This window comes from Cyphellophora attinorum (genome assembly GCF_001299255.1).
Source record: "Cyphellophora attinorum strain CBS 131958 chromosome Unknown Contig5, whole genome shotgun sequence".
Lineage (NCBI taxonomy): Eukaryota > Fungi > Ascomycota > Eurotiomycetes > Chaetothyriales > Cyphellophoraceae > Cyphellophora > Cyphellophora attinorum.
Genome location: NW_017253233.1, coordinates 1,265,109 through 1,284,024, shown reverse-complemented (window position 1 = coordinate 1,284,024; position 18,916 = coordinate 1,265,109). Strand labels below are relative to the sequence as shown.

The window sequence follows — 18,916 nt, the reverse complement described above, 5'->3', positions numbered from 1 at the left end:
GCGTCCCTTGCTGGGTGGGGACTCGCCTAGACCTTTCGTTGGTGCCGCCCTGCTGGGTTTGTCAGCCGCATTGTTAGAGCTATGGCTCTCTTTAGGGCATTCGGCCGACCTTCAATGCTGATCTCGCAATGATATCAAAATCAATGGTCACAATGCCAAGATGACCCGCTCGACCATGAATCTTATGCTCATGTCTTCAGCCTTTGGCTGTGTGAACCCATCGCCATCCGGAGACCGCGATTCAGCATGATGGCCACGACCGAAGGCGGTTCGGTCAAACGACGAAAGGTCCGTAAGGGCACTCACAGCTGCTGGGAATGCAAACGGAGGAAGGTGAGATGTATCTTCGCCCAGCCGGATGACGAGCGATGCATCACATGTAACCGACGGGACAAGAAATGCATCGGCCAAGACAGCTTCGACGAGTCGGACACATCACCGGCGCAGATATCGCCACAGTCTTCGGCGGCGTCACAAGTGGTGGCGGGAACTCCATTGCTCTATGGACTCAGCCTCTGCCAAAGCAAGGGCGCTGGATGGCCGCAAGAGACAACTGCGCCTATGGTGACCACGACTTCGCTCCTGACACCGGCTGCATCGCCGCTCTATCGACAAGACGGGTCTATGCCAGCAGAGCTGCAAGCTCATACACGGGCTACTCGAGCGCTTATCGCTGCGCTTCCATCACGAAATGACCTTAAGATCTTGCTTCAGATGATTTCAGGCATCAACCTACCATTCTATCAAAAGCACGAGAATGCAACTTATAGCAATCGCAAGATATCTCAGTCGGTTACCGCAGCGAATTTGTATGCTCCTCAGAACGATCCCGTACTGCTAGCACGTCAAATGCTCCTGCTAGTCGTTGCCATACAGCATTGTGCAGTCAACGACGACCCTAACCTAAGCGAACGTCCCGTATCGATTGCTCGCAGAATGGCCGAGGCCGTCATCGACAGTGTCACATCCGATGATCGATTTATCGAGTCACTGGAAGGACTCGATAATCTGGTGCTTGTGGCCTGCTTTCACACAAATGACGGAGACATCCGCCGATCTTGGATGACAATGCGACGAGCTTTGACAGCATCCCAACTGATGAACCTGGGCGATGCCTCGAAAGCATGTTGCAAATCCCTCAGCGAGCAGAACGGCCTGGATCCCGAAATAATCTGGCCCTGTATAGTCACGATGGAGAGGGTCATGTCCCTGATCATCGGGCTACCGACATGTACGTCAAACATCAATGTCACCTCTCGCGTTGGGTTCGATCAAGGCAGCCAGTTGCCCTCCCTGGCCCTGGATATGGCGAGAGAGATCTTGCAGCGGAACGAAACTCGCAACTCACCCAAGGCTGGTCCTACGACGCAGGAGATTGACCGTGATCTGATCAAGACCAGTCAGCAACTGCCACCAGATTTTTGGCGCCCTCCAGATTTCCTTGGCATGAAGCCTGATTCCGACAAAGCGCCGCCCGAGATTCAGCGCGCGTGGGACCATCTTTGCTATCAACTCATGGTAAATCAGCTGCACTTGCCGGACATGCTGCACTCGACAAATCTATCGGGCAGTCTATATGCCCGCAACGCGTGTATCCATGCGAGCCGCGAGACTCTCCATCGCCAAGTCGCCTTCCGAATATTCAACCCGATTCATCCTTGCTGCCACATGGGCGATTTCATGGCAATGATCGCAGGAATTACTCTAATGATCGCACATATCATCAGCCACTCCGTCCAAGATGGCGGAGGTGCACTATTGCATCAACGCTACGCTGACAGAGCCATCATCGAACGCGCTCTCGAGTGTAATCACTCATTGCCTAGACTGAAGCCGGACGTGGTCGTGGCTAAGACTGCTGTTGCTTTGAGACGACTCCTTGTGCTCGAGATGGCTGCAGCCCAGGAAGGCGCTAACGTCAGACACTTCACTGGAGCAGCGATGGCGCAAGACGATCATGATCTGCTGCTTATCAGCATCCCGAAAACTGGTCTGATCACGATCGCTCGAGATCAGGTGACAGTCCGGAATCACTGCTCTGCGATGCTCAATAGCCAGGATGGAACTACTCTTGGGGGCATCGGATATCTACATGTCAATGAGAGCACCGATCAGGTTCCGGAAGCACAATGCCAGCTCCCGACCACCACTGCAGAGGGCCTCAACGGACTAGTCCCTGGCACGGTACAGCACGAGCAGCCTCTCTTGGCCAACGGCTTGGGAGGCGGGAACATCGACGACCTGGTGTTCTTCGGCTTCGACACTTCGTACGTCGATGGCTTGATGCGTGGAACTACTGACACGAACATGCTTGGTATCATGGACCAGTCATGGCCTGTACAGTAATCCAGAACATTGTTGCAGATACTCCTTCTAAGCAAGAACACGGGTCCCGAGTCTACTGAGGGGATTCCAAGCGAACGGACGGCATTGAGATGTCAATTCAGAACTCCGTACCAGCTGAAAGTGAATTCTCAAGCGACACCTCGCTTCACGAGAACTCCTGCTGAGGTTGCAAGAGGAGCATTGGCACCGCAAGAAATGATCGGAGATGCAACTTCCTCGAAGTGCTGTCGTGTTGCGGCTGCCGCATCCGCTCGGCGTACCTGTGACATCACATCATTCAACCGGAAACAATTTCCGCACACTTCATAGGCTCAACATATTACTACGACGAGAAATGTTTGCGAGGCTCACCCTTAGGACAATTTCTCTTACACCAATAATAGACGAATCGACCATGACTCTCAAAGGAGACGAGATACCAACGTCGACGCCCGCGGTGTCGTCACCGCCGGTCAAGCATGTCCTGATTTCTGGTGGTGAGCATCACATCTACAATCGTGCCAAGACCGTATTCTGACAAGCCATCCATTCAGCCGCCCAAGGCATAGGCCGCTGCCTGACCCGGCACTTCCTCCAAAAGGGCCACAAAGTCTTCATCCTCGACTTCAACGAAGAAGAAATCAAGCACACCGTCGAAGTCCACCTCAAAACATACTTCGACGACAAGAAACTCAGCTATACGCTGTGCAACCTCCGTAGCATCCCCGACATCCGACGCGCCGCCACCGAAGCCGCGAAATTCTTCGGCGAGCGCATCGACGTCCTCATCAACAACGGCGGCATCAGCAGCCCCTACTGGAAAGACGGCAAAGCGATGGACGACTTCTCCACCTCCGACGAATGGACGGCATATGTCGAAACCAACCTAACCGCCCCATTCCACCTCAGCCAAGCCTGCCTCCCCTACATGAAAGCCTCCAAGAACCGCGAGCTCCGCAAACAGCAACGCGAGGGCTCGAGCCCGTGCATCATCCACGTCTCCTCGTTCCGCATGCTGCAATCCGACCCGAATCAGGAGGGCTACGCGTCCACGAAATCCGGCCTGATTGGCCTCACGCACAGTATGGCGGTCAGCCTCTCGGAGTTCGCGATCCGCGTCAACTTGATCGCTCCGGGAAGGATCAGGGTGGCGCACGAGAGTAAAGCGGGCGATGAGCAGGGGTTGAAGTGGTCGAATGAGGAGGACGATGCGCAGAAGTTTGCGGCAAATCGCGGTGGGATGCCGGAGGATATTGCGGATTGCGCGGAGTGGTTGATTGGGGCTGGGTTTGTGACGGGGCAGAGCATTACTGTTGATGGAGGCGCGACTATGCAGAAGCGGTGATTGCTTGAGTATACATAGATCGAATGACCCTATTCTCCATTCTCGTCCGGAGTCCGACATAGCCCGTTCGTGGGATGAGTGATCGTGCATAATGTGATGCGATGTAATCTGCTTTGAAGGTGAGTTGGTCTCGAGTCGAGCGAGTGACTTTTCCGAGGTAAGCCACTCAGAGATTGTCGGAAGGAGGCTCTATATACGCTGTATGATTGCCATGCAATATCAGGCAGCGTTGGCGTAGCCAAGTAGGCTCACTGAGTCAAGCGACTCACAGATTTCTGGGAGAGTCGACCAGAGACTGCTCGTAGGCAAGCTTGCCGGAAAAGATCCTTGGTTCCTGGTTTCGTATGCACGTCGAAATGATCCTGCCACAAGCCGCGAGAAGCTCCCCGGACCATGTTATGATCAGACCATGCCGCATCCCCGCCGCCTAAGCCGCCTCTTCCCGCGTCAACTTCTCCCTCGCCTCCTCCAGCATCTTGACCAAAAACTTACAATCTTCCTGCTGCGTCCCTTCGACCTCGATAGCGCGCTCGAGCCATTGTACTGCCTCCTCCGTCCGCCCCATCTCCAACAGACTTTTCCCCGCAATCAAGAAAGCCTTGGGATTCCCCATCACCCTCTGCCCCTGCGGCGTCACCGTCGGTCCCGCCTTGCACTCCACACTACACTGCGCATCCCTCCGTGCATCAACCCACTCCCCTATCTCCGCATGTGCGCCTGCGCGCGCGAGGTAGCACACCGCCAGCTCTTCCCGCTTGAGGCCCACGGGCTCCCAATCTGGTCGTCCCGCAGCCATGTCGAGCGCGAAGGTCAGCAGGCGGGCTGCTTCGGTGTTGTTGCCTTTTCGGGCGGATGCAGCGGCGGACTCGCGGAGTTTGTTGATGTTGGCGGTGCGTTTTGGGTTGAGGGGGAGGGGTGGTGGGGGGACGCTGTTGGGGGTGTCGAGGGATTTGAAGGAGGTGTGGAGGTCGTTTATGCGGGTTATGGTTGTGAGGAGGGGATCGGAGGAGGAGGTGGGGGATTGGGGGTGGATGGTTTTTGTGGAGGGGTCGAGGTAGATGGGGAGGTGCGTGTAGGTGTTGAGAGGGTCTTCTGCGGCTGCCATTATGGGCGAGGAGTGAGTGGATGTGGTGGCGGTAGCGCAGTGATCCGGTACGTAGTGGTTCGGTAGTATTACTGTCTATTGATAGAGCTCGCGTGAGATGAGAAGTAGTAAACGTCGTACTCCAAACGCCTCGAAGATGTGGAAGAAAGTGCACGATTCATGGAAGGAGGACAAATGTCGATTTCAAGATGTCAGCCTTGTTGTGGCTAGAGCAGCCTTGTACTGCGGCGGAGATAGAGCTGTATAAGTCCGTCAGATTTTGCTGTCTCCAAAAAGTTCGACTTGAGAACAATATTTCGCATGAGAGCGAGCACACCTCTACGACCAGTAGCCATCTTCAACTTGCGAATAGTACAGCGCTGCCGGCGCCTTTGCGACTCGACCAAGCGCTGTTCATTCAACGGACACCAGCCATCCGCAATCTCGCCTACCACAACCGAATCAGCAGACTACGACATTCTGTAGCACACCAACGATGGCCAAAGACAAGTCAGAACTCTCGAAAGATGAGCGGCGAGCGCTGAAAGCCGCCAAGAAGGCCGAAAAGGTGACCCTCGGCGACGCCAGCGTCAACGGCGCATCGAAGCACAAGTCGGAAAAGAAGGACAAGAAAGACAAGAAGAAGCGGGAAGCTCTGGCTGAGCTCGCGTTGAACAGCGCCAATGGCGAAGCGGAGAACAGGAACGTTGTGAGCAAGGCAAAGAAGGAGGACGCCGACAGCGACGAGGAAGGCGAGGTCGCCGTGGAAGACACGAAGCCCAAGATGATTGCGAAGCCGATTGGAGCGTTGGTGCCATTTGCGGTGCCGTTGGCAGACGAGAAAGTTGCGAAGAAGGTGTTTAAGAGTGTCAAGAAAGGTCAGACCCCATCGCCTGCTTCAAGCATGTGCATCTACTGATAGAACCCACAGCCGCCGCACAACGAACACTCAAGCGCGGCGTCAAAGAAGTCGTCAAGTCCTTGCGAAAATCACCAAATTCACTACCCTCAAACACCACATCCTCCGATCCAATCGGCATCGTCATTCTCGCTGCAGACATCTCTCCCATGGACGTCATCTCACATCTTCCGGTGCTCTGCGAAGACCACAATATTCCCTACATCTTTGTGCAAAGTCGGGCAGAGTTGGGTCTGGCGGGCGGCACAAAGCGACCGACGAGCGTAGTTATGGTCAGCCGCGACATCCAAAAGAAGAAAGACGCAAAGGGCAAAGTGGACGGCGAGGACGAGTGGCCGGAGACATATGCTGGGCTGGCAAAGACGGTGCTGAAGGAGGGCGCCGGTGTGAAGAGGTAATGGGTGAGCAGCGGGTGTACACAACAGACTAGGGCGATCGAAGCATCTGGCGTTGCTGCAATCGGGCTGACTTACCGACTGCTCCGGTAGAGGCATAGCGCAGGCAGGAACATAAGGACAGGGACTGTCTTTTCAAAATGGCACTCCCGACGACGATACGCAACGGTCAGATCAACTCTCACTACCCAGGTACGTTGCCTGGTCATGACGATTCAACTAATAGGTGCCTTCCCGGTTTTCACTTTCACGAGCCATCGTTCCTTATCACCATCTTCTGCTTTCATGATCAGTCTCGATCCTACGATTGTCGCAGGGCCATCTCTCTGATCGTTGACGTACTTGTCGTCAGCGAGTTCGGAAATTTTTAAAGCCTTTGCGAGTGAGTTGCTGGACTGCCTGGCGATAAACTCTCCACGCGTCCAACGACAATTTGCACTCCGCATGCGTCCAGGGAGTATTTTACGCCGCATTCTCCGGTACGGCATGCACATCGACGGTGCACCAGATATCCCTTGAGAGATAACATTAGGCCCAAGGTCCAGATGCGATGCCGTCGTGATTCAGCTGACGCCGCCAAAAGAACTTTGCGGCCTCGACATGTCCGGAACATACTTTGTGCCGTCATTCCTTGTCCAAAGGGTTTCACACTATTGACTTTCCCTACAACACTATGGCTGTGCAGGGTTCAAAGTCGGCATGGTCCTTCATGTCAGGGCTTCTTGCCCTGATCTGACAGCAGAAGTACCTCAACACGACTTCCGTTTCTGCCTGGTCTTCACTTTTGCCCTTTTCCCGTCTTGGAGCTTCCGCTATGGCAATTTCGTTTCACTGGTCACACGGCAAGAGCCGTACCTTGTATGTCGCAGCTCTGTTGTCGGTAATCTACCTCTTCGTCTTCGGACCCCAGGGCATTTCTTCGACATCTACCGACCGCGCGCTCCCGGTCACCCAGCCCACCCGACCTAGCCCTGGGGTTGTAATTGCTCATGCGGCCGGCAATGCGGCGGCTGGGCTTAGCAGCTCAGTGGCACAGATCAAGGATAAGTACTGGCCCGGAAGCCTCGTATCGAGCGCGCCAAAAGCACTGCCATCGTACTCGATCAAACCACTTGTCTACGTCTTCCCACAATTTCATCCCATACCTCAAAATGACGAGTTCTGGGGAGAGAACTTCACCGAGTGGACCAACGTTCGAAAGGTAACTACCAATACCTACGGAATCGATATCAAGAAGCCGGCGGAAGCGTCGGTTACTACAACCTTCTCGACTTGTCGACTCGGCAGCGATGGACCGAGACAATGAAAAAGAGCAGGTAAGTTGCGCCTGGGATCCGGACAGGAGACACGCTGACAGGCCCAGCATTCATGGCATAGTCTATCATCATTACTGGTTTGGCTATCCCGTGATGGACGGTGTGCTGAAAGCCATGTTGGACGATGGCCATCCAGAAATCCCGTTTATGCTTAGCTGGGCGAACGAGCCGTGGACGAAAAGATGGGACGGCGTGGACAAGGCTAATGGGGACGGGACGTTGATCGCTCAGCACTATAAAGATGTCGCTGGCTGGAAGGAACATTTTGACTGGATGGCTCCTTACTTCAGACATAAGAACTACATTCGTGTCAATGGTAAGGTCCAAATGGTCATCTATAACCCTTCCCACATAGGGGACCTCGGGAAGAAGATGTTCTCTGCGTGGCGCTTGTGGGCCGCTCAGGACCCGACTATCGGCGGCATGGACGTTATCGAGACTGCGCTCGGCGGCGACAACCCCGACTCCCGTGGCCCTACCGATGCAAAGAACGAATTTGGCTTGAGAAGCGGAGGTGAATATGATGCGACCGTATGGCCTCATCTTCCACGCACACACAAAATCTATCACAGAGGTGCACTGGTCGCATGGGACAACTACCCACGACACCCCGCTGGTGGTATCCGCTGGGCGGCGCTGGCTCTTGGCCATCCGAAGCTTTGGAAATGTGAGTTAGCCGACGCTGCTCGCATGATCGTCCTAATATTCTTGCAGGGAGCATGATCGAGATGTTCGCCCGTATCAAGTCAGATCCAAACCCGCTCGGAGAGGAGAATTTCCTTTTCATCAACGCCTGGAACGAATGGGGAGAGGGAAACGCTATGGAGCCGTCGATACAAGACGGCAACGGCTATATCGCAGCCCTTGACGATGCCATGGAGTACGCAAACAAGCACATCCCATGGACGCCACATGAGTTACTGGAGAGTCTGGAAATAGCGAAGGAAGTGAACAGTACGCAGAGCTCTGTCGACGTCTGCGTCATAATCCGCGAGTACAAACCGAGCTGGCCATGGCAAGAGCTCCTGAGCTTGAGGTCAACGCTCAGATCATTGCGAGCAATGAACAACAAGAGCTGGCGAGCAGTTGTTGCCCCTATGCTTGCCGAGCCGGGCGACTGGTGGCGCATGATCGACATGGCACTTACTGACGCTCATGAACCGAGAGCTGTAAGAGCCGAGATACCTGAAGGGATGCGAAAGAAGGCAGACGAGCATGCAGACGGAGCCGATGTTGTTGACTGGGTCATGAAAAATCTCAAGAGCATTAGCCCATCTTGCAGCACTGCCAAGTACCTGCTGATAAGCAATTCGACCCACCAGTACGAAAGGGACTCCTTCGATCACCTCAACAAGACTAAAGCAGATATCGTGGGCATCAACTTCGAATCCAGAGGCTCTATGTCCCGGAATGATAAGGAGAGCCCTACGTGGGATGAACGCTGCAAACGCTTTGAGGGTTATTTTCCCTGCACGGGCATGACAGCTGACTCTAAATTGGTCGATCTCGGTGCACTCTTCTTCAATATGGCTAGGTGGCAGAGTGAAGGCATATCACTGGCAAGGTACACCGAGAGCGATGGACATACTAATATCCTGAAGGAACTCGCATACAAGCCAAGCCCGTGGACCTACACAATGTCGGAGCTCAAATCTGACGGTTCTTGCCATCTCTTGCATGCCGATGCTCTGACCGCATGCGCTAGATCTGGCAGAATCTGGTCTGATTTTCCTGATGCGCCAGGATATGAGTCCGGCTGCTATAGTGGAGTTAAACTGCAACGGAAGCTGCCCTCCGGTGCTATACCAAAGACTCTGGACTGGCAGAGATTTAGGGAGGACCCCTTTTGTGTTCGCCTGTCGGAGGAGCGATACAAGGAAGCCACTGCATCAGGGTAGCAGCTTCGAAGTTTCGCATACGGCGCTAGCTTCTGCAGTATGATGCAGATCCCCAAAATTTGTTTCCCCTCACGAGCTCGAGTTGGACCGAGGCGCTCTGTCATCGCGTCGCCGATTGACGTTCCTGCCCGAATTATATCGAGCACATTGATAAAGCTCTATGTCCAGGAAAGGGTCTTTCGGACGCCCTCCCCAAAAAATCGGACTGCTACCAGATACACTGGTCATGGCCCGAAGCTCGCCTGTGAACCCTCTCTTTCTCCCACTACTGGCATTGCTGCCAATCCTCTATACACAGTTCTTTCCTCTCCTGAACCAATATGGAGGCCGCATGGGCAGCGTAAAGCCACACACTCTCCACTCGGCACATGGGCCGGTCAATAATGACAAGTGCTGGACTTTTCCTGGTAGGGTCCGAAAGCATTGACGTGGAAAAGATATGACCGAGGCTGACTTCGAGTAGAGGGCCAAGCATGCGAGGATGTGAGACTGGACCAGGAGAGTGGAACGGCTTTTTTAGGTACGCGAGTCCATGCTCCTACTCATAGTGTGTCCCAGCCTTGCATACTCATACCTTGCAGCGTGTGGCTACCCCACAACCCGCAAAGCCTTCTACCCAGCCATTCTCAACGTCGACAAAACCTCCGCCCCAACCTACCGCGAATACTTCCTCAAGCACCACCTCGACAGCAACACAACCACCCAACTCAACGTCATCGGCTGGGAAGGCGACCTAGTGCTTCACGGAATCGACCTCGTCACCAATCCCATCAACCCGCAGTCCTTGACCCTGTGGGCCGTTAACCACGACCGCCGCCACGAATCGATCCTCAAATTTGCCCATATCTTGGGGTCCAACGATCTCGTCTTCGAGAAGGAGTACGTTCATGCTCTCATCAAGACCCCCAACGCTGTCGCCGCCTCAGGGCCGGAGTCCTTTTTCATATCCAACGACCATTATACCTACCCAGCCGCACACCTCTTCAGCTGGTACTTCCGCGTCGCGGAAGCCCTGCTCGGGCCTTTCAAATGGGCATCAGGGATTGTGCACTGTGATGCGGCCTCGGGCACGCTCGAATGCAAAGACGTGAGTCCGGCGGGCCAGCATCCAGCCGCGAACGGGGTGTTGCTGGTCGATGGTGGTAGAACATTGGCCGTGAATGAGATTGTCAAGGGTACAACCACGATCTATGACGTCGACCCGACCAGCAAGATGCTGAAAGTCCGAGATGAAATCTATCTCGCGCGCCGGCCGACAACGTGTCTGAGGTCCCTGGCTCGGGCGATCTGGTTGTGTGTGTTTTCCCATCTCCACATCAACTTCGTCATGCACTGTCGCCGGGACAAATCCTCAACACCACGCTCCACACCGAAGCCGCCGTCCTGCGCATTCGAAAAGATCCAGCCACGAAACAATTCAGTAGGACTCCGGAAGTTTTGTATTGGGATGATGGGAGCTTGATCAGCGTGCTTACGGGCGCGGCGGTGGATATGCAGAGGAGGAAGATGATTGCCGGTGGGGTTGTCAGCCCGAGATTTATCGTTTGTGAGCTGGGGGCCCTTTGAGGGCAGTGTGCGCCAAGCTGGAAGCAGCAGCCGCCAAACGTCAGTATTGCTGGTGACCAACCAAGCGAGCATCGTAGCCAAAGGGCTGGTCGGGAACGCAGGCAGCAGGCCGCTGGGGGCAAGTTCGGGGAGCCGGATCTGCGCCGCGAGCAATTGTGAGACTGGCGTGTTCGGGAGTGCAACGTTCGCTGCAAGTGAGTACAGCAAGTCGAACAGGACCGGCCTGCGCGCTGTATACAGATGCATTCGGTAGCAGGGCCAATGTAGCCCTGTATGCCTTACCAAATCAATGAGGAAGAGTGGACGTGCCGTTCGAGCGTTGTCTGACGGGCCAGCCAAGCGATATGATGTGTGGGAGTGTATGTATCGAAAGCATTGTAGCTAAGCAGCTTAAACCACAAAAGCTCCCAATTTAGGCAGACTCCGCGTCCAATCGACCTCAACCCCATCCTCGGCCCATCGTCCCTCCAGATACTCCAACGCCACCAGAATGTTCTTAAACCCATTCCTCACATGATGGCGCTGCAGTGCGCGGCGGAAATAGTCCCTATGGCTGGGTGTGTCACTCTCCAGTGCAGCAATGAACGTTGGCCAGATCAGCGCGTGCTCGCACAGGGAGTTGCTGGGGAGGGAGTCCAGATGCTGCCGGACGAGCTCGACTTGCTCATGGAAGCCGCGGCCGCCGCAGCCACGCTGGGCCCGATGGACGTACATGTCGCAAGCGAGAGCATTGAGGTAATACATGATGGAGAGGGACCGGTCTGTGAGCGAGTAGATCTGATAGTAGGACTTGAAGTCTTCCCAGCCTTTGCTGCGACTGGGAGCCTGAGGGGTGGTCTGGCTGAGTACGGAGATGCCTTGTGCTTGGCTGAGCATTGGGGATGCGTAACCACGGTATCTGTGCTGTCGGTCAGCGTCGAGGGGTACGTAGGTTGTGAGATCTCGGAATACCTACTTTCGGACCTGGCGGATAATGAAGGTGCCGAGATCGTCCGTGGAGATAGCCTCTTCGCTGCCGATTACAGTGATGGCAGTCTCGATGAGGTGCAGCATTGCTCGGAAGTCCGCAGAGCCTTGAATCATGGAAATGGCCAAGAGCACAAGCAATGCGAGCAGCACGGCTTTTTGTCCGTCGGTAGTCTGTGCTTGCAGATTACGTCGTTTGCGGAGCTCGGTCAAGGCCTGTGTGTAAGTTGGATGAGTACTGGAGGCGGACGAGCAGGCGTGCGGCTGCAGATGGAGAGTCGCTGCTGCGACAACTGCGAACCGCACCACGCTGTCTTCGTGAGCCTTGGGGAGGACCGCGAAGCGCCAGCCATTGCTCGCGTCGTCTATGACTGTCATCTCCGCAGCGATCTTGTTCGAAACTGCAGCTGCGTGTCAGCGCCAGCACGCCATTGTGCAGGTGTGAAAGCATACAGTGCTGCAATAAGTGTAGCGTCGTTCCGTCCAGGGCTTCCAAAGCGTATGCCGGCGCACACACATGTGCAAAGACCCGGGTCTCATCGTTCAGCGAATCGCTACGGCCGACGTCTGTGGCACGGTGCACCTCGTCGGTGGCGTCAGATCGTTCGTGCAAGCCTGAGTCAGTCCTCAGAACATGCTCGACGAAGCGGAATCGCTTGGCGGAAGTCCCGCCGCATTCCAATCCTCGGCTCAGACACTTTGCGCACGCTGGCTGGCCTCGATCACAGTCAATGCGGCGTTGCGAGCACTGATAGCAACCTCGGAACTGGTCAGTCTTGCTGGGCGACACGAAAATACCTGGATGCAAACCTTTGACCTTGGGAATGTATGGGCGTTTCTGCTTCGCCATCAAGCGACATGGTGCAATAGCAGTCAGCGGCAAGTATAAATGCAACAGCAAGACGCAAACCAGAACAACGCGCGCGAAGGGAATGGCAAAAGGGACATCTGTCCTTGGGCAAGTACGACTGACGTCTGGCAATATTTCACCGGCGGCCTCGCTGCAGGCTGCGGACGCCTTCTTTGCCACCTTTTCCGACGTCGCATTGATGCCTCGTCACGTAGGTGGAAATGTGATGTTTTCCGACATAGTGGCTACATTTCAAAAGGTCTGCAGAGGTTGCGAAGCGTGTGCTGCCCTCACCTTGACAAGGCGACCATCTCGTCATTTGAAGTCAGGTTGTAAGAGTCCATTAATTTGATTGGTCTGCCTCGGGGCAAAACTTTGCCTGATCGGGGCCAACTTTCCATGGACTCATGGGTGGTATATAACATCTTGCGCGCTCTGAACTGCTCCTTGGGAGCCAGAGCATGATCTAGGTGCCTTCGCGCTTGTCAGTCACGATGCCACCTAGGATCCTCACACAATGTCTCGCACCACCTTGCAAACCTTACACTAGGTACGTCTAGAGCACGCCACGTCAAGTCCGCCATATATACAACGATCGGCCAGCTGATCATTGCGGCCATTAGCCATTGTGCCGTGAACCCAAGCTGTGTCTGCCGCCCGCCGATCGGGGCTGTGATGTCCTCCAGTATTGGCAGCATGCCGTAGCAGGCGATTTGCAGAACCGGACCTTGAATGATGTACAGCGCAAAAGAAATACGCCCCACGTACTGGGAAAATCTGTTCGTGTACAGAGGCAGGATATCGATGGAGTGTGTAGCAGAGGATAATAGCAGTACGGATCCCAATGTCCAGAGCGCATAAGCTTCGGAGTCGGCGTGAAACCAGAAAGGCGTCAGGTACGTGGTGAGTGTACTGTAACCCGGGCCATGGGCGTCGAAAAAGGGAACGCACATGATGTAGACGGCGAATATGAAGCATAGAAGATGGAAAAGCCGAAATGTTGGATTCTTCGGATGGGTGATCTTGAGTACTAGTGCATGAAGAGACGTTCGGGAAGCCCAATGCCATGCTGGTTCCACATCGAGAGTAAGAGCGTTCTCATCAGCTCGTAAGGTGGTGGTTCGTGAGTGAAAGTCCTGGTAGATCAGGTCCAGCTCAGCAAGCAGCGTACCGCAAAAGAAGAGCAAAGTGTGGGTGCATCGCAGGTAGCCAAGCATGACCACCATACCGAAGCTGATCATGGCCCGAACCCAGCCCTGTAGGCGAGTTGTTCCTATCTGGAAGAGGAACAGCAACATCGAGCCTCGAAACTCGGCATTGATTGTCCACAAATTCCGCTGCAGAATAGGCACATACCCGTTGACGTTGAAGAAGTTCGTCATACCCAAGATATCTTGCTGAAGGGCGTTTGTCGTCTGGTCAGCTGTTAATGCTGAGAGATCAAAGGTCTCCGGGACTGCAATAAGACCGCGACGCGAAGCTTCAGCGGTAAGCTTATAGAGACCCAGCAGTGTCACAAGTGCGACAATGATGAGTACCGCGATTGACGGCAGAAAAAGTCGCATGCCGCGCCTGAACACAGACGAGCTCAGCGTTTTGAGTACGGACAGGTCTTGGTTTCGCATTTGCTTGAGCGGCTTGACCGATAATACGTAGCCCGACAGCACGAAAAACGTGAAAACCTGTGCTGATCCTGTCCACTTCGGTGATGTTAGAACAAGCTGACCGACGCAAATGCAGAGAACAGTGGCACAGGCATAACACTCACCAAAATCCTGACGAATGGCCACTGAGGAAAGTAGACATCCGTCGGAGCTGTTTTGTAACCATACTTATACAGCCGCTCCGTGAAAACTTGCGTAGTGTGCTGGTTGAGCACGCACAGGCATGCTAACCCACGTAGACCGTCCAAAGCTGCGAGACTGCCATCGACTCTCTTTTCCGCATGACTTTCGGCCAACAGGAAACTCGGCTTAAGGAACCCCACGAAGCCTGTCGCGGCCCGCATCCATCGCTCTGCTATCGGACGAGACGTTGTGAAAGCCGGCGGCTTTTCGTCACTTATCGCGCTCAACTCAAACTCAACGAGACCTGGTTCATCATGAGCAGATTCATGTTCGTCCGAGTACTGGCTAAGAAGATGGTAGTCGTTGGGTGCCATGATCAAATGGCGATGGTCCAGTGCAGGCAATGAACTTGCAAGACGCCTGATTTGCAACAGCTGTGAGAGTCTTGTAGGACGGCAACGCTCTTTCTTGCAATCACGGGAGGTAGCATTCCTGTTCTCCTTCCCCCAATCTGAAAGTTCGGAAGACCTAGGCTCACTCATCAAGTTCCATAATGGCACCATGGTGGCAGATCTGCGCAAGGGGAGTCCCGAAAAGGGGCAAGCATTGCCCACGGCATGATAAGCTCTGCGAAGCTCATATGTGGGCCATAGGTACTTTGTCGGTCGCCTGGCTTCGTCCATAGTTTCATGGAGATGTGTTTTCGTCTGGGGTCGGATGCGGCCTGCCTGTGAAGGAGTCAGGTATGAAGAACTTAAAAGTCAGGCAGACAATTATTCTCATACGCTGTGAGAAACTTCCTTCCTCGCATACCAGAGTCCTTGAACATATGATCACCACGACACAAGGAAACAAATATCGAGCTTGCGAGCATCGACTTTAGCTATTGACAGGGCTCAAATCGTCGAATTGGCCTCTCGGACCCATGCAACGTACTAGGTACCTGTCATGCAGGCAAGGGTGTCTTCCCTACATATGTCATCTCCAGCAATCCCGCCGTTCACCTCAACCACACCCTGGGGCATGGGCACCACGTCTTTGCCACTGAGCCGTGATGTTCACCAGGTCTACTCGGCTTCAATGTTTTCCAGTCGGTCGGCTGTAGGATGTACAGTCCGGCAGGTACAGTCCGGCAGGATATAGAAGCGGAAGCGACGGAAGCCACACGCCTACCTTGATCTCAGAGTTCCAGTGGAATGCGGTTCTCAGAGACGAGTTTAAAGTTAAGTTCCGTCAATTCCAAGACTACCTGAATACGCCTCAGGGAACATTCGCCAGCATGATTGGACAGCCTCTAGCTTGCTCAGCCTTCAGATTGCCAACGTCCCCTTCTTCTGTATGGATAGGACGACAGGATATCGGATCGGGTCTGCATTCCTGTCCTGGACATAACGCAATGATCCTGGTCCACCAGACTCGAACGCAGCAGATGGACCGCAGCAGAATTATTCCAGCAGAGTCATCAGCTGCAGGACCAGCTATTTCAGGACCCCCTTGTCATATTACTGATGTCCACACTGTGCAAGACTGAGATTGCTCTCCACGATCTCAATACACGAGGTCTGGATGAAGCGCCCTACATCTAGTCATCAGGGGTTCGCTTCTTTCCAGCCATACCAATCTCAGGGCACCAGTCCATGACTACGTCAGCCTGATCTGGCAGCCATCGCAAAACTTGATGGTATCCCAATGGTCTCTCCGATGGCATCGTTTCCGATGCAAACCGCTGCGCTTCTTCGATCGTAGCAAGTCTTACACCTTTGTCGAGCCGTCGCTCCGCCATGGCGTAAAACCACTGATCTTCCCAACCGTTTCCGTTCCCGTCCAGGACTTCTTCTCTGGCGATCTCTAGGAAGAGGCGAGGATTTCGTAAAGATAAGCCTCCATTGTATCCGCGACCGAGTCCAGGTCGTATCGGAGCGCCAACGAAATCGAAATGCAAAAAGTCTTCGACTTTCTGCTCAGAGTTGGCACAGATGATGCTGTCAAGCTGGAACATGAGAGTATGTCTAGCGTGCTGCAGCTGTTCCCAAAGCCATGGCGTTGTCAAGAACTCGGAGACCTTGTGGCCATCTGAAAGATCCGTGTCAGGTGGAAGGTAATTGATCTTGATGTGGCCGAGATTCAGAGCTCGTTGGAAGGGTACTGAGACTGGAATCACCCAGTTGTGTTCTAGCGTGTATATATGGATTTTCCATCTAGGTCCAAGTACGGAGAGGAAGTGCAATGCAATGGGAGGCAGATTTGTCGGGGGATGTGTCTCGAGCAGGACCGCGATGAGTTCGTTCGAAGATTTTCCGGCTGTGGCATACCAGAATATCGCTGCGGCCACCGCTGCGGTCGTACACAGCCAAACAGCTGGATGTAACCGCATAACTGGCCTGATCCTCACTCATGATGATGTTAGTGATTCTGGATCTATATGTGCGAGATCGCGAGCACTGTGAACGCAACTCCTTGCGTCTGCGGCTTCGTGCATCTAGGTACCCAAAGTCTGTGCGAACTTTGTACCAGGTTGACATTCTTGACATATGCAAAGGGGCTCTCAAGGGTCCTTTGTCATTGCGGATTCCGGCTCGGGAATGGCATGTGGAATTGACCAATTATTTCTCCGGAATTATCTCCATGATTCGGCAGAACTTTATTTTGGTGTTCCAGCGTCCCGACCTTGAAGCCTCTTCCTGTCATCGACTTCACTCTTGAGTACATTACAATACGTTACTGGGTGCGCCAACGCCCGTGACCCAAGCCCATCACACGACTGATATGCCTTCACGAGTCGAGGTCCTTCTACAGATCTGAATCTGCGTCTACATGACAAGACGAATCATCACGCCTGCGCGTGTTGTGTACGAGCCCCCAAGTCGCATCCTCCCGGCAGATGAGCGCAGAAAAATTTCTTCTTACACCTCAACCACTCCAATCTTGCAGGCAATAATCACGAGCACAGCCTACAAAGCGCACCTCGCCATGGCACCCAGTCTCATATCCCGGTGTGTCTGGGAAGTTCGCCGAGATCCTCGTGGCTAGCATCTGCGTGCAGAAGATCGCAGGAGCCGTCAGATCTAAGCGCCGACCGTCTATACCTCCATGGACTGACCTTGAGCGCGAGCTCTCGGAGAATGTTGGTGTGGCCACCGCTCTCGCTGTAGTCAGTGAGTCTTATTGCATCTTTCTGCCATCTCGCCCTGTTAAAGAAGAGCGCACCCAGATCGACTAGCTTCGAATCGACGGCGACGCTGGTGCATGTCTGGCCAGGTCAGTCTTTCTAGATCGTGTGCATCGCTTGTTCCACGCGATATCCCCTCTAGCATTCAGCTTTCTAGATCGTGTGCATCGCTCGTCCCACGCAGTGTGCGCTCTATCATTCGGCGACGCAGGCCCCTCGAGAGTGATACCCACAATATCCGCACCGGAGAACTTCAGGCGATCAAATGCGTTGTGCTGGTATGAGCGCGTGGAGTTGGTGATCAACAGATATTTGGCCTCGCTGCAGGACGGGCTGAGATCTCCAAGGTTCCGGATGACCAAATCGACAATATCTGCCGCCTGGGTTCTCTTATGCGTGTCTTGAGAGAGGTCTTCCGTTATCTCGGCTCTGACTACTCTTTCCTCACGCGCAGTGTCGACTACCGCGCTGACATTTTGCTGCTGGTTGCTTCCATCGCTCTTGATAGGAACAACGATCGCTCGCCAATGGCTGTTCTTCATTGAAGTAAACGACTTGAGGGCCAAGCTCACGGTCCGATCTCCGTGCATGACGTCTCCAGTATCAAACTCGCGAACGATCACACAGACGTCGACAGGGCCTTGTAAAGCACCTTGCGGCCAGAGATTCGTTTTCAGGTCCGCCACTGCAGCGCCAAAGGCGATTGCTGCATAGCTTGTCGCCCGCATGAGTGAAGTCACCGCACCAGTCTGACCAGAGGAAGAAGCTCCTGTGTTTTGCTGTGTATCAACTCCCACGTTGTATCCATGGTGATTGCTGTCCCCTGGTGGTATACCAGGAGCGGAATCGTTCGACCTGGTGGGAAAGAATGCCGCAAGAAGCAGATAGACTAAGGACAAAACAGCTGCGAGATACAGCGAGCGCTCTTTCACTTGCGATCTACCACGATAGACTGGACTTGGAGTACCCATATCGAACGGTGGGCGACCTCGCGTATGTTGATGGTAGGTTGGCTCCGAAGGTCTTTTACTATTGTCGAGCCCGTTGACAGTGTCAAGGGGGATGCAGTATGCACAGTCCTCCGTTTAGCTCCCGCAGCTGTCCCGTGCGCCATAAGTGACTGCCGGGCCAGTGCATCAGAAAGGGCGCCATCTGAGTTTGGCGGGGAATGCAGCAAAAGGCCCAAAGGACGATTACTGTGTCGAAAGTTCTGCCAGAAAGAATGTGCTTCGATATTCTTAAGTTTCGCGTCATCACTTAGAAAGAAAAGACCCGTACCACGGAGGCAAAATGTGG

At 54.1% G+C, this 18,916-nt stretch overlaps 7 protein-coding genes across 7 annotated transcripts; 4 read left to right on the top strand and 3 right to left on the bottom strand.

The window, feature by feature from the left end:
• Nucleotides 1-249: 249 nt before the first annotated feature.
• On the top strand, nt 250-2,346 carry AB675_7159 (uncharacterized protein; the record flags this gene model as incomplete). Its single annotated transcript, XM_018147506.1, has 1 exon — nt 250-2,346. One exon carries the CDS (start codon nt 250-252, stop codon nt 2,344-2,346), a length of 2,097 nt encoding a protein of 698 aa, XP_018003617.1.
• Nucleotides 2,347-2,740: 394 nt separating this feature from the next.
• Nucleotides 2,741-3,670, top strand: AB675_7158 (3-oxoacyl-[acyl-carrier-protein] FabG; the record flags this gene model as incomplete). The annotated part of the gene is made up of 2 exons (XM_018147505.1): nt 2,741-2,822; nt 2,880-3,670. 2 exons carry the CDS (start codon nt 2,741-2,743, stop codon nt 3,668-3,670), a joined length of 873 nt encoding a protein of 290 aa, XP_018003300.1.
• Nucleotides 3,671-4,097: 427 nt separating this feature from the next.
• AB675_7157 (uncharacterized protein) lies at nt 4,098-4,775 on the bottom strand (the record flags this gene model as incomplete). The annotated part of the gene is made up of 1 exon (XM_018147504.1): nt 4,098-4,775. The coding sequence occupies one exon, from the start codon at nt 4,773-4,775 to the stop codon at nt 4,098-4,100; it is 678 nt and encodes a 225-aa protein (XP_018003434.1).
• A 475-nt stretch (nt 4,776-5,250) lies between these two features.
• Nucleotides 5,251-6,071, top strand: AB675_7156 (H/ACA ribonucleoprotein complex subunit 2; the record flags this gene model as incomplete). Its single annotated transcript, XM_018147503.1, has 2 exons — nt 5,251-5,632; nt 5,686-6,071. 2 exons carry the CDS (start codon nt 5,251-5,253, stop codon nt 6,069-6,071), a joined length of 768 nt encoding a protein of 255 aa, XP_018003362.1.
• An 811-nt stretch (nt 6,072-6,882) lies between these two features.
• AB675_7155 (uncharacterized protein) lies at nt 6,883-10,744 on the top strand (the record flags this gene model as incomplete). Its single annotated transcript, XM_018147502.1, has 5 exons — nt 6,883-7,316; nt 7,432-8,051; nt 8,099-9,043; nt 9,746-9,802; nt 9,864-10,744. The coding sequence occupies 5 exons, from the start codon at nt 6,883-6,885 to the stop codon at nt 10,742-10,744; spliced, it is 2,937 nt and encodes a 978-aa protein (XP_018003557.1).
• Nucleotides 10,745-11,238: 494 nt separating this feature from the next.
• On the bottom strand, nt 11,239-14,825 carry AB675_7154 (uncharacterized protein; the record flags this gene model as incomplete). The annotated part of the gene is made up of 6 exons (XM_018147501.1): nt 11,239-11,746; nt 11,804-12,215; nt 12,268-12,429; nt 12,522-12,573; nt 13,210-14,364; nt 14,433-14,825. 6 exons carry the CDS (start codon nt 14,823-14,825, stop codon nt 11,239-11,241), a joined length of 2,682 nt encoding a protein of 893 aa, XP_018003278.1.
• Nucleotides 14,826-16,033: 1,208 nt separating this feature from the next.
• On the bottom strand, nt 16,034-18,591 carry AB675_7153 (uncharacterized protein; the record flags this gene model as incomplete). Its single annotated transcript, XM_018147500.1, has 4 exons — nt 16,034-16,832; nt 17,429-17,484; nt 17,552-17,690; nt 17,747-18,591. 4 exons carry the CDS (start codon nt 18,589-18,591, stop codon nt 16,034-16,036), a joined length of 1,839 nt encoding a protein of 612 aa, XP_018003494.1.
• Between the last annotated feature and the right edge of the window lie 325 nt (nt 18,592-18,916).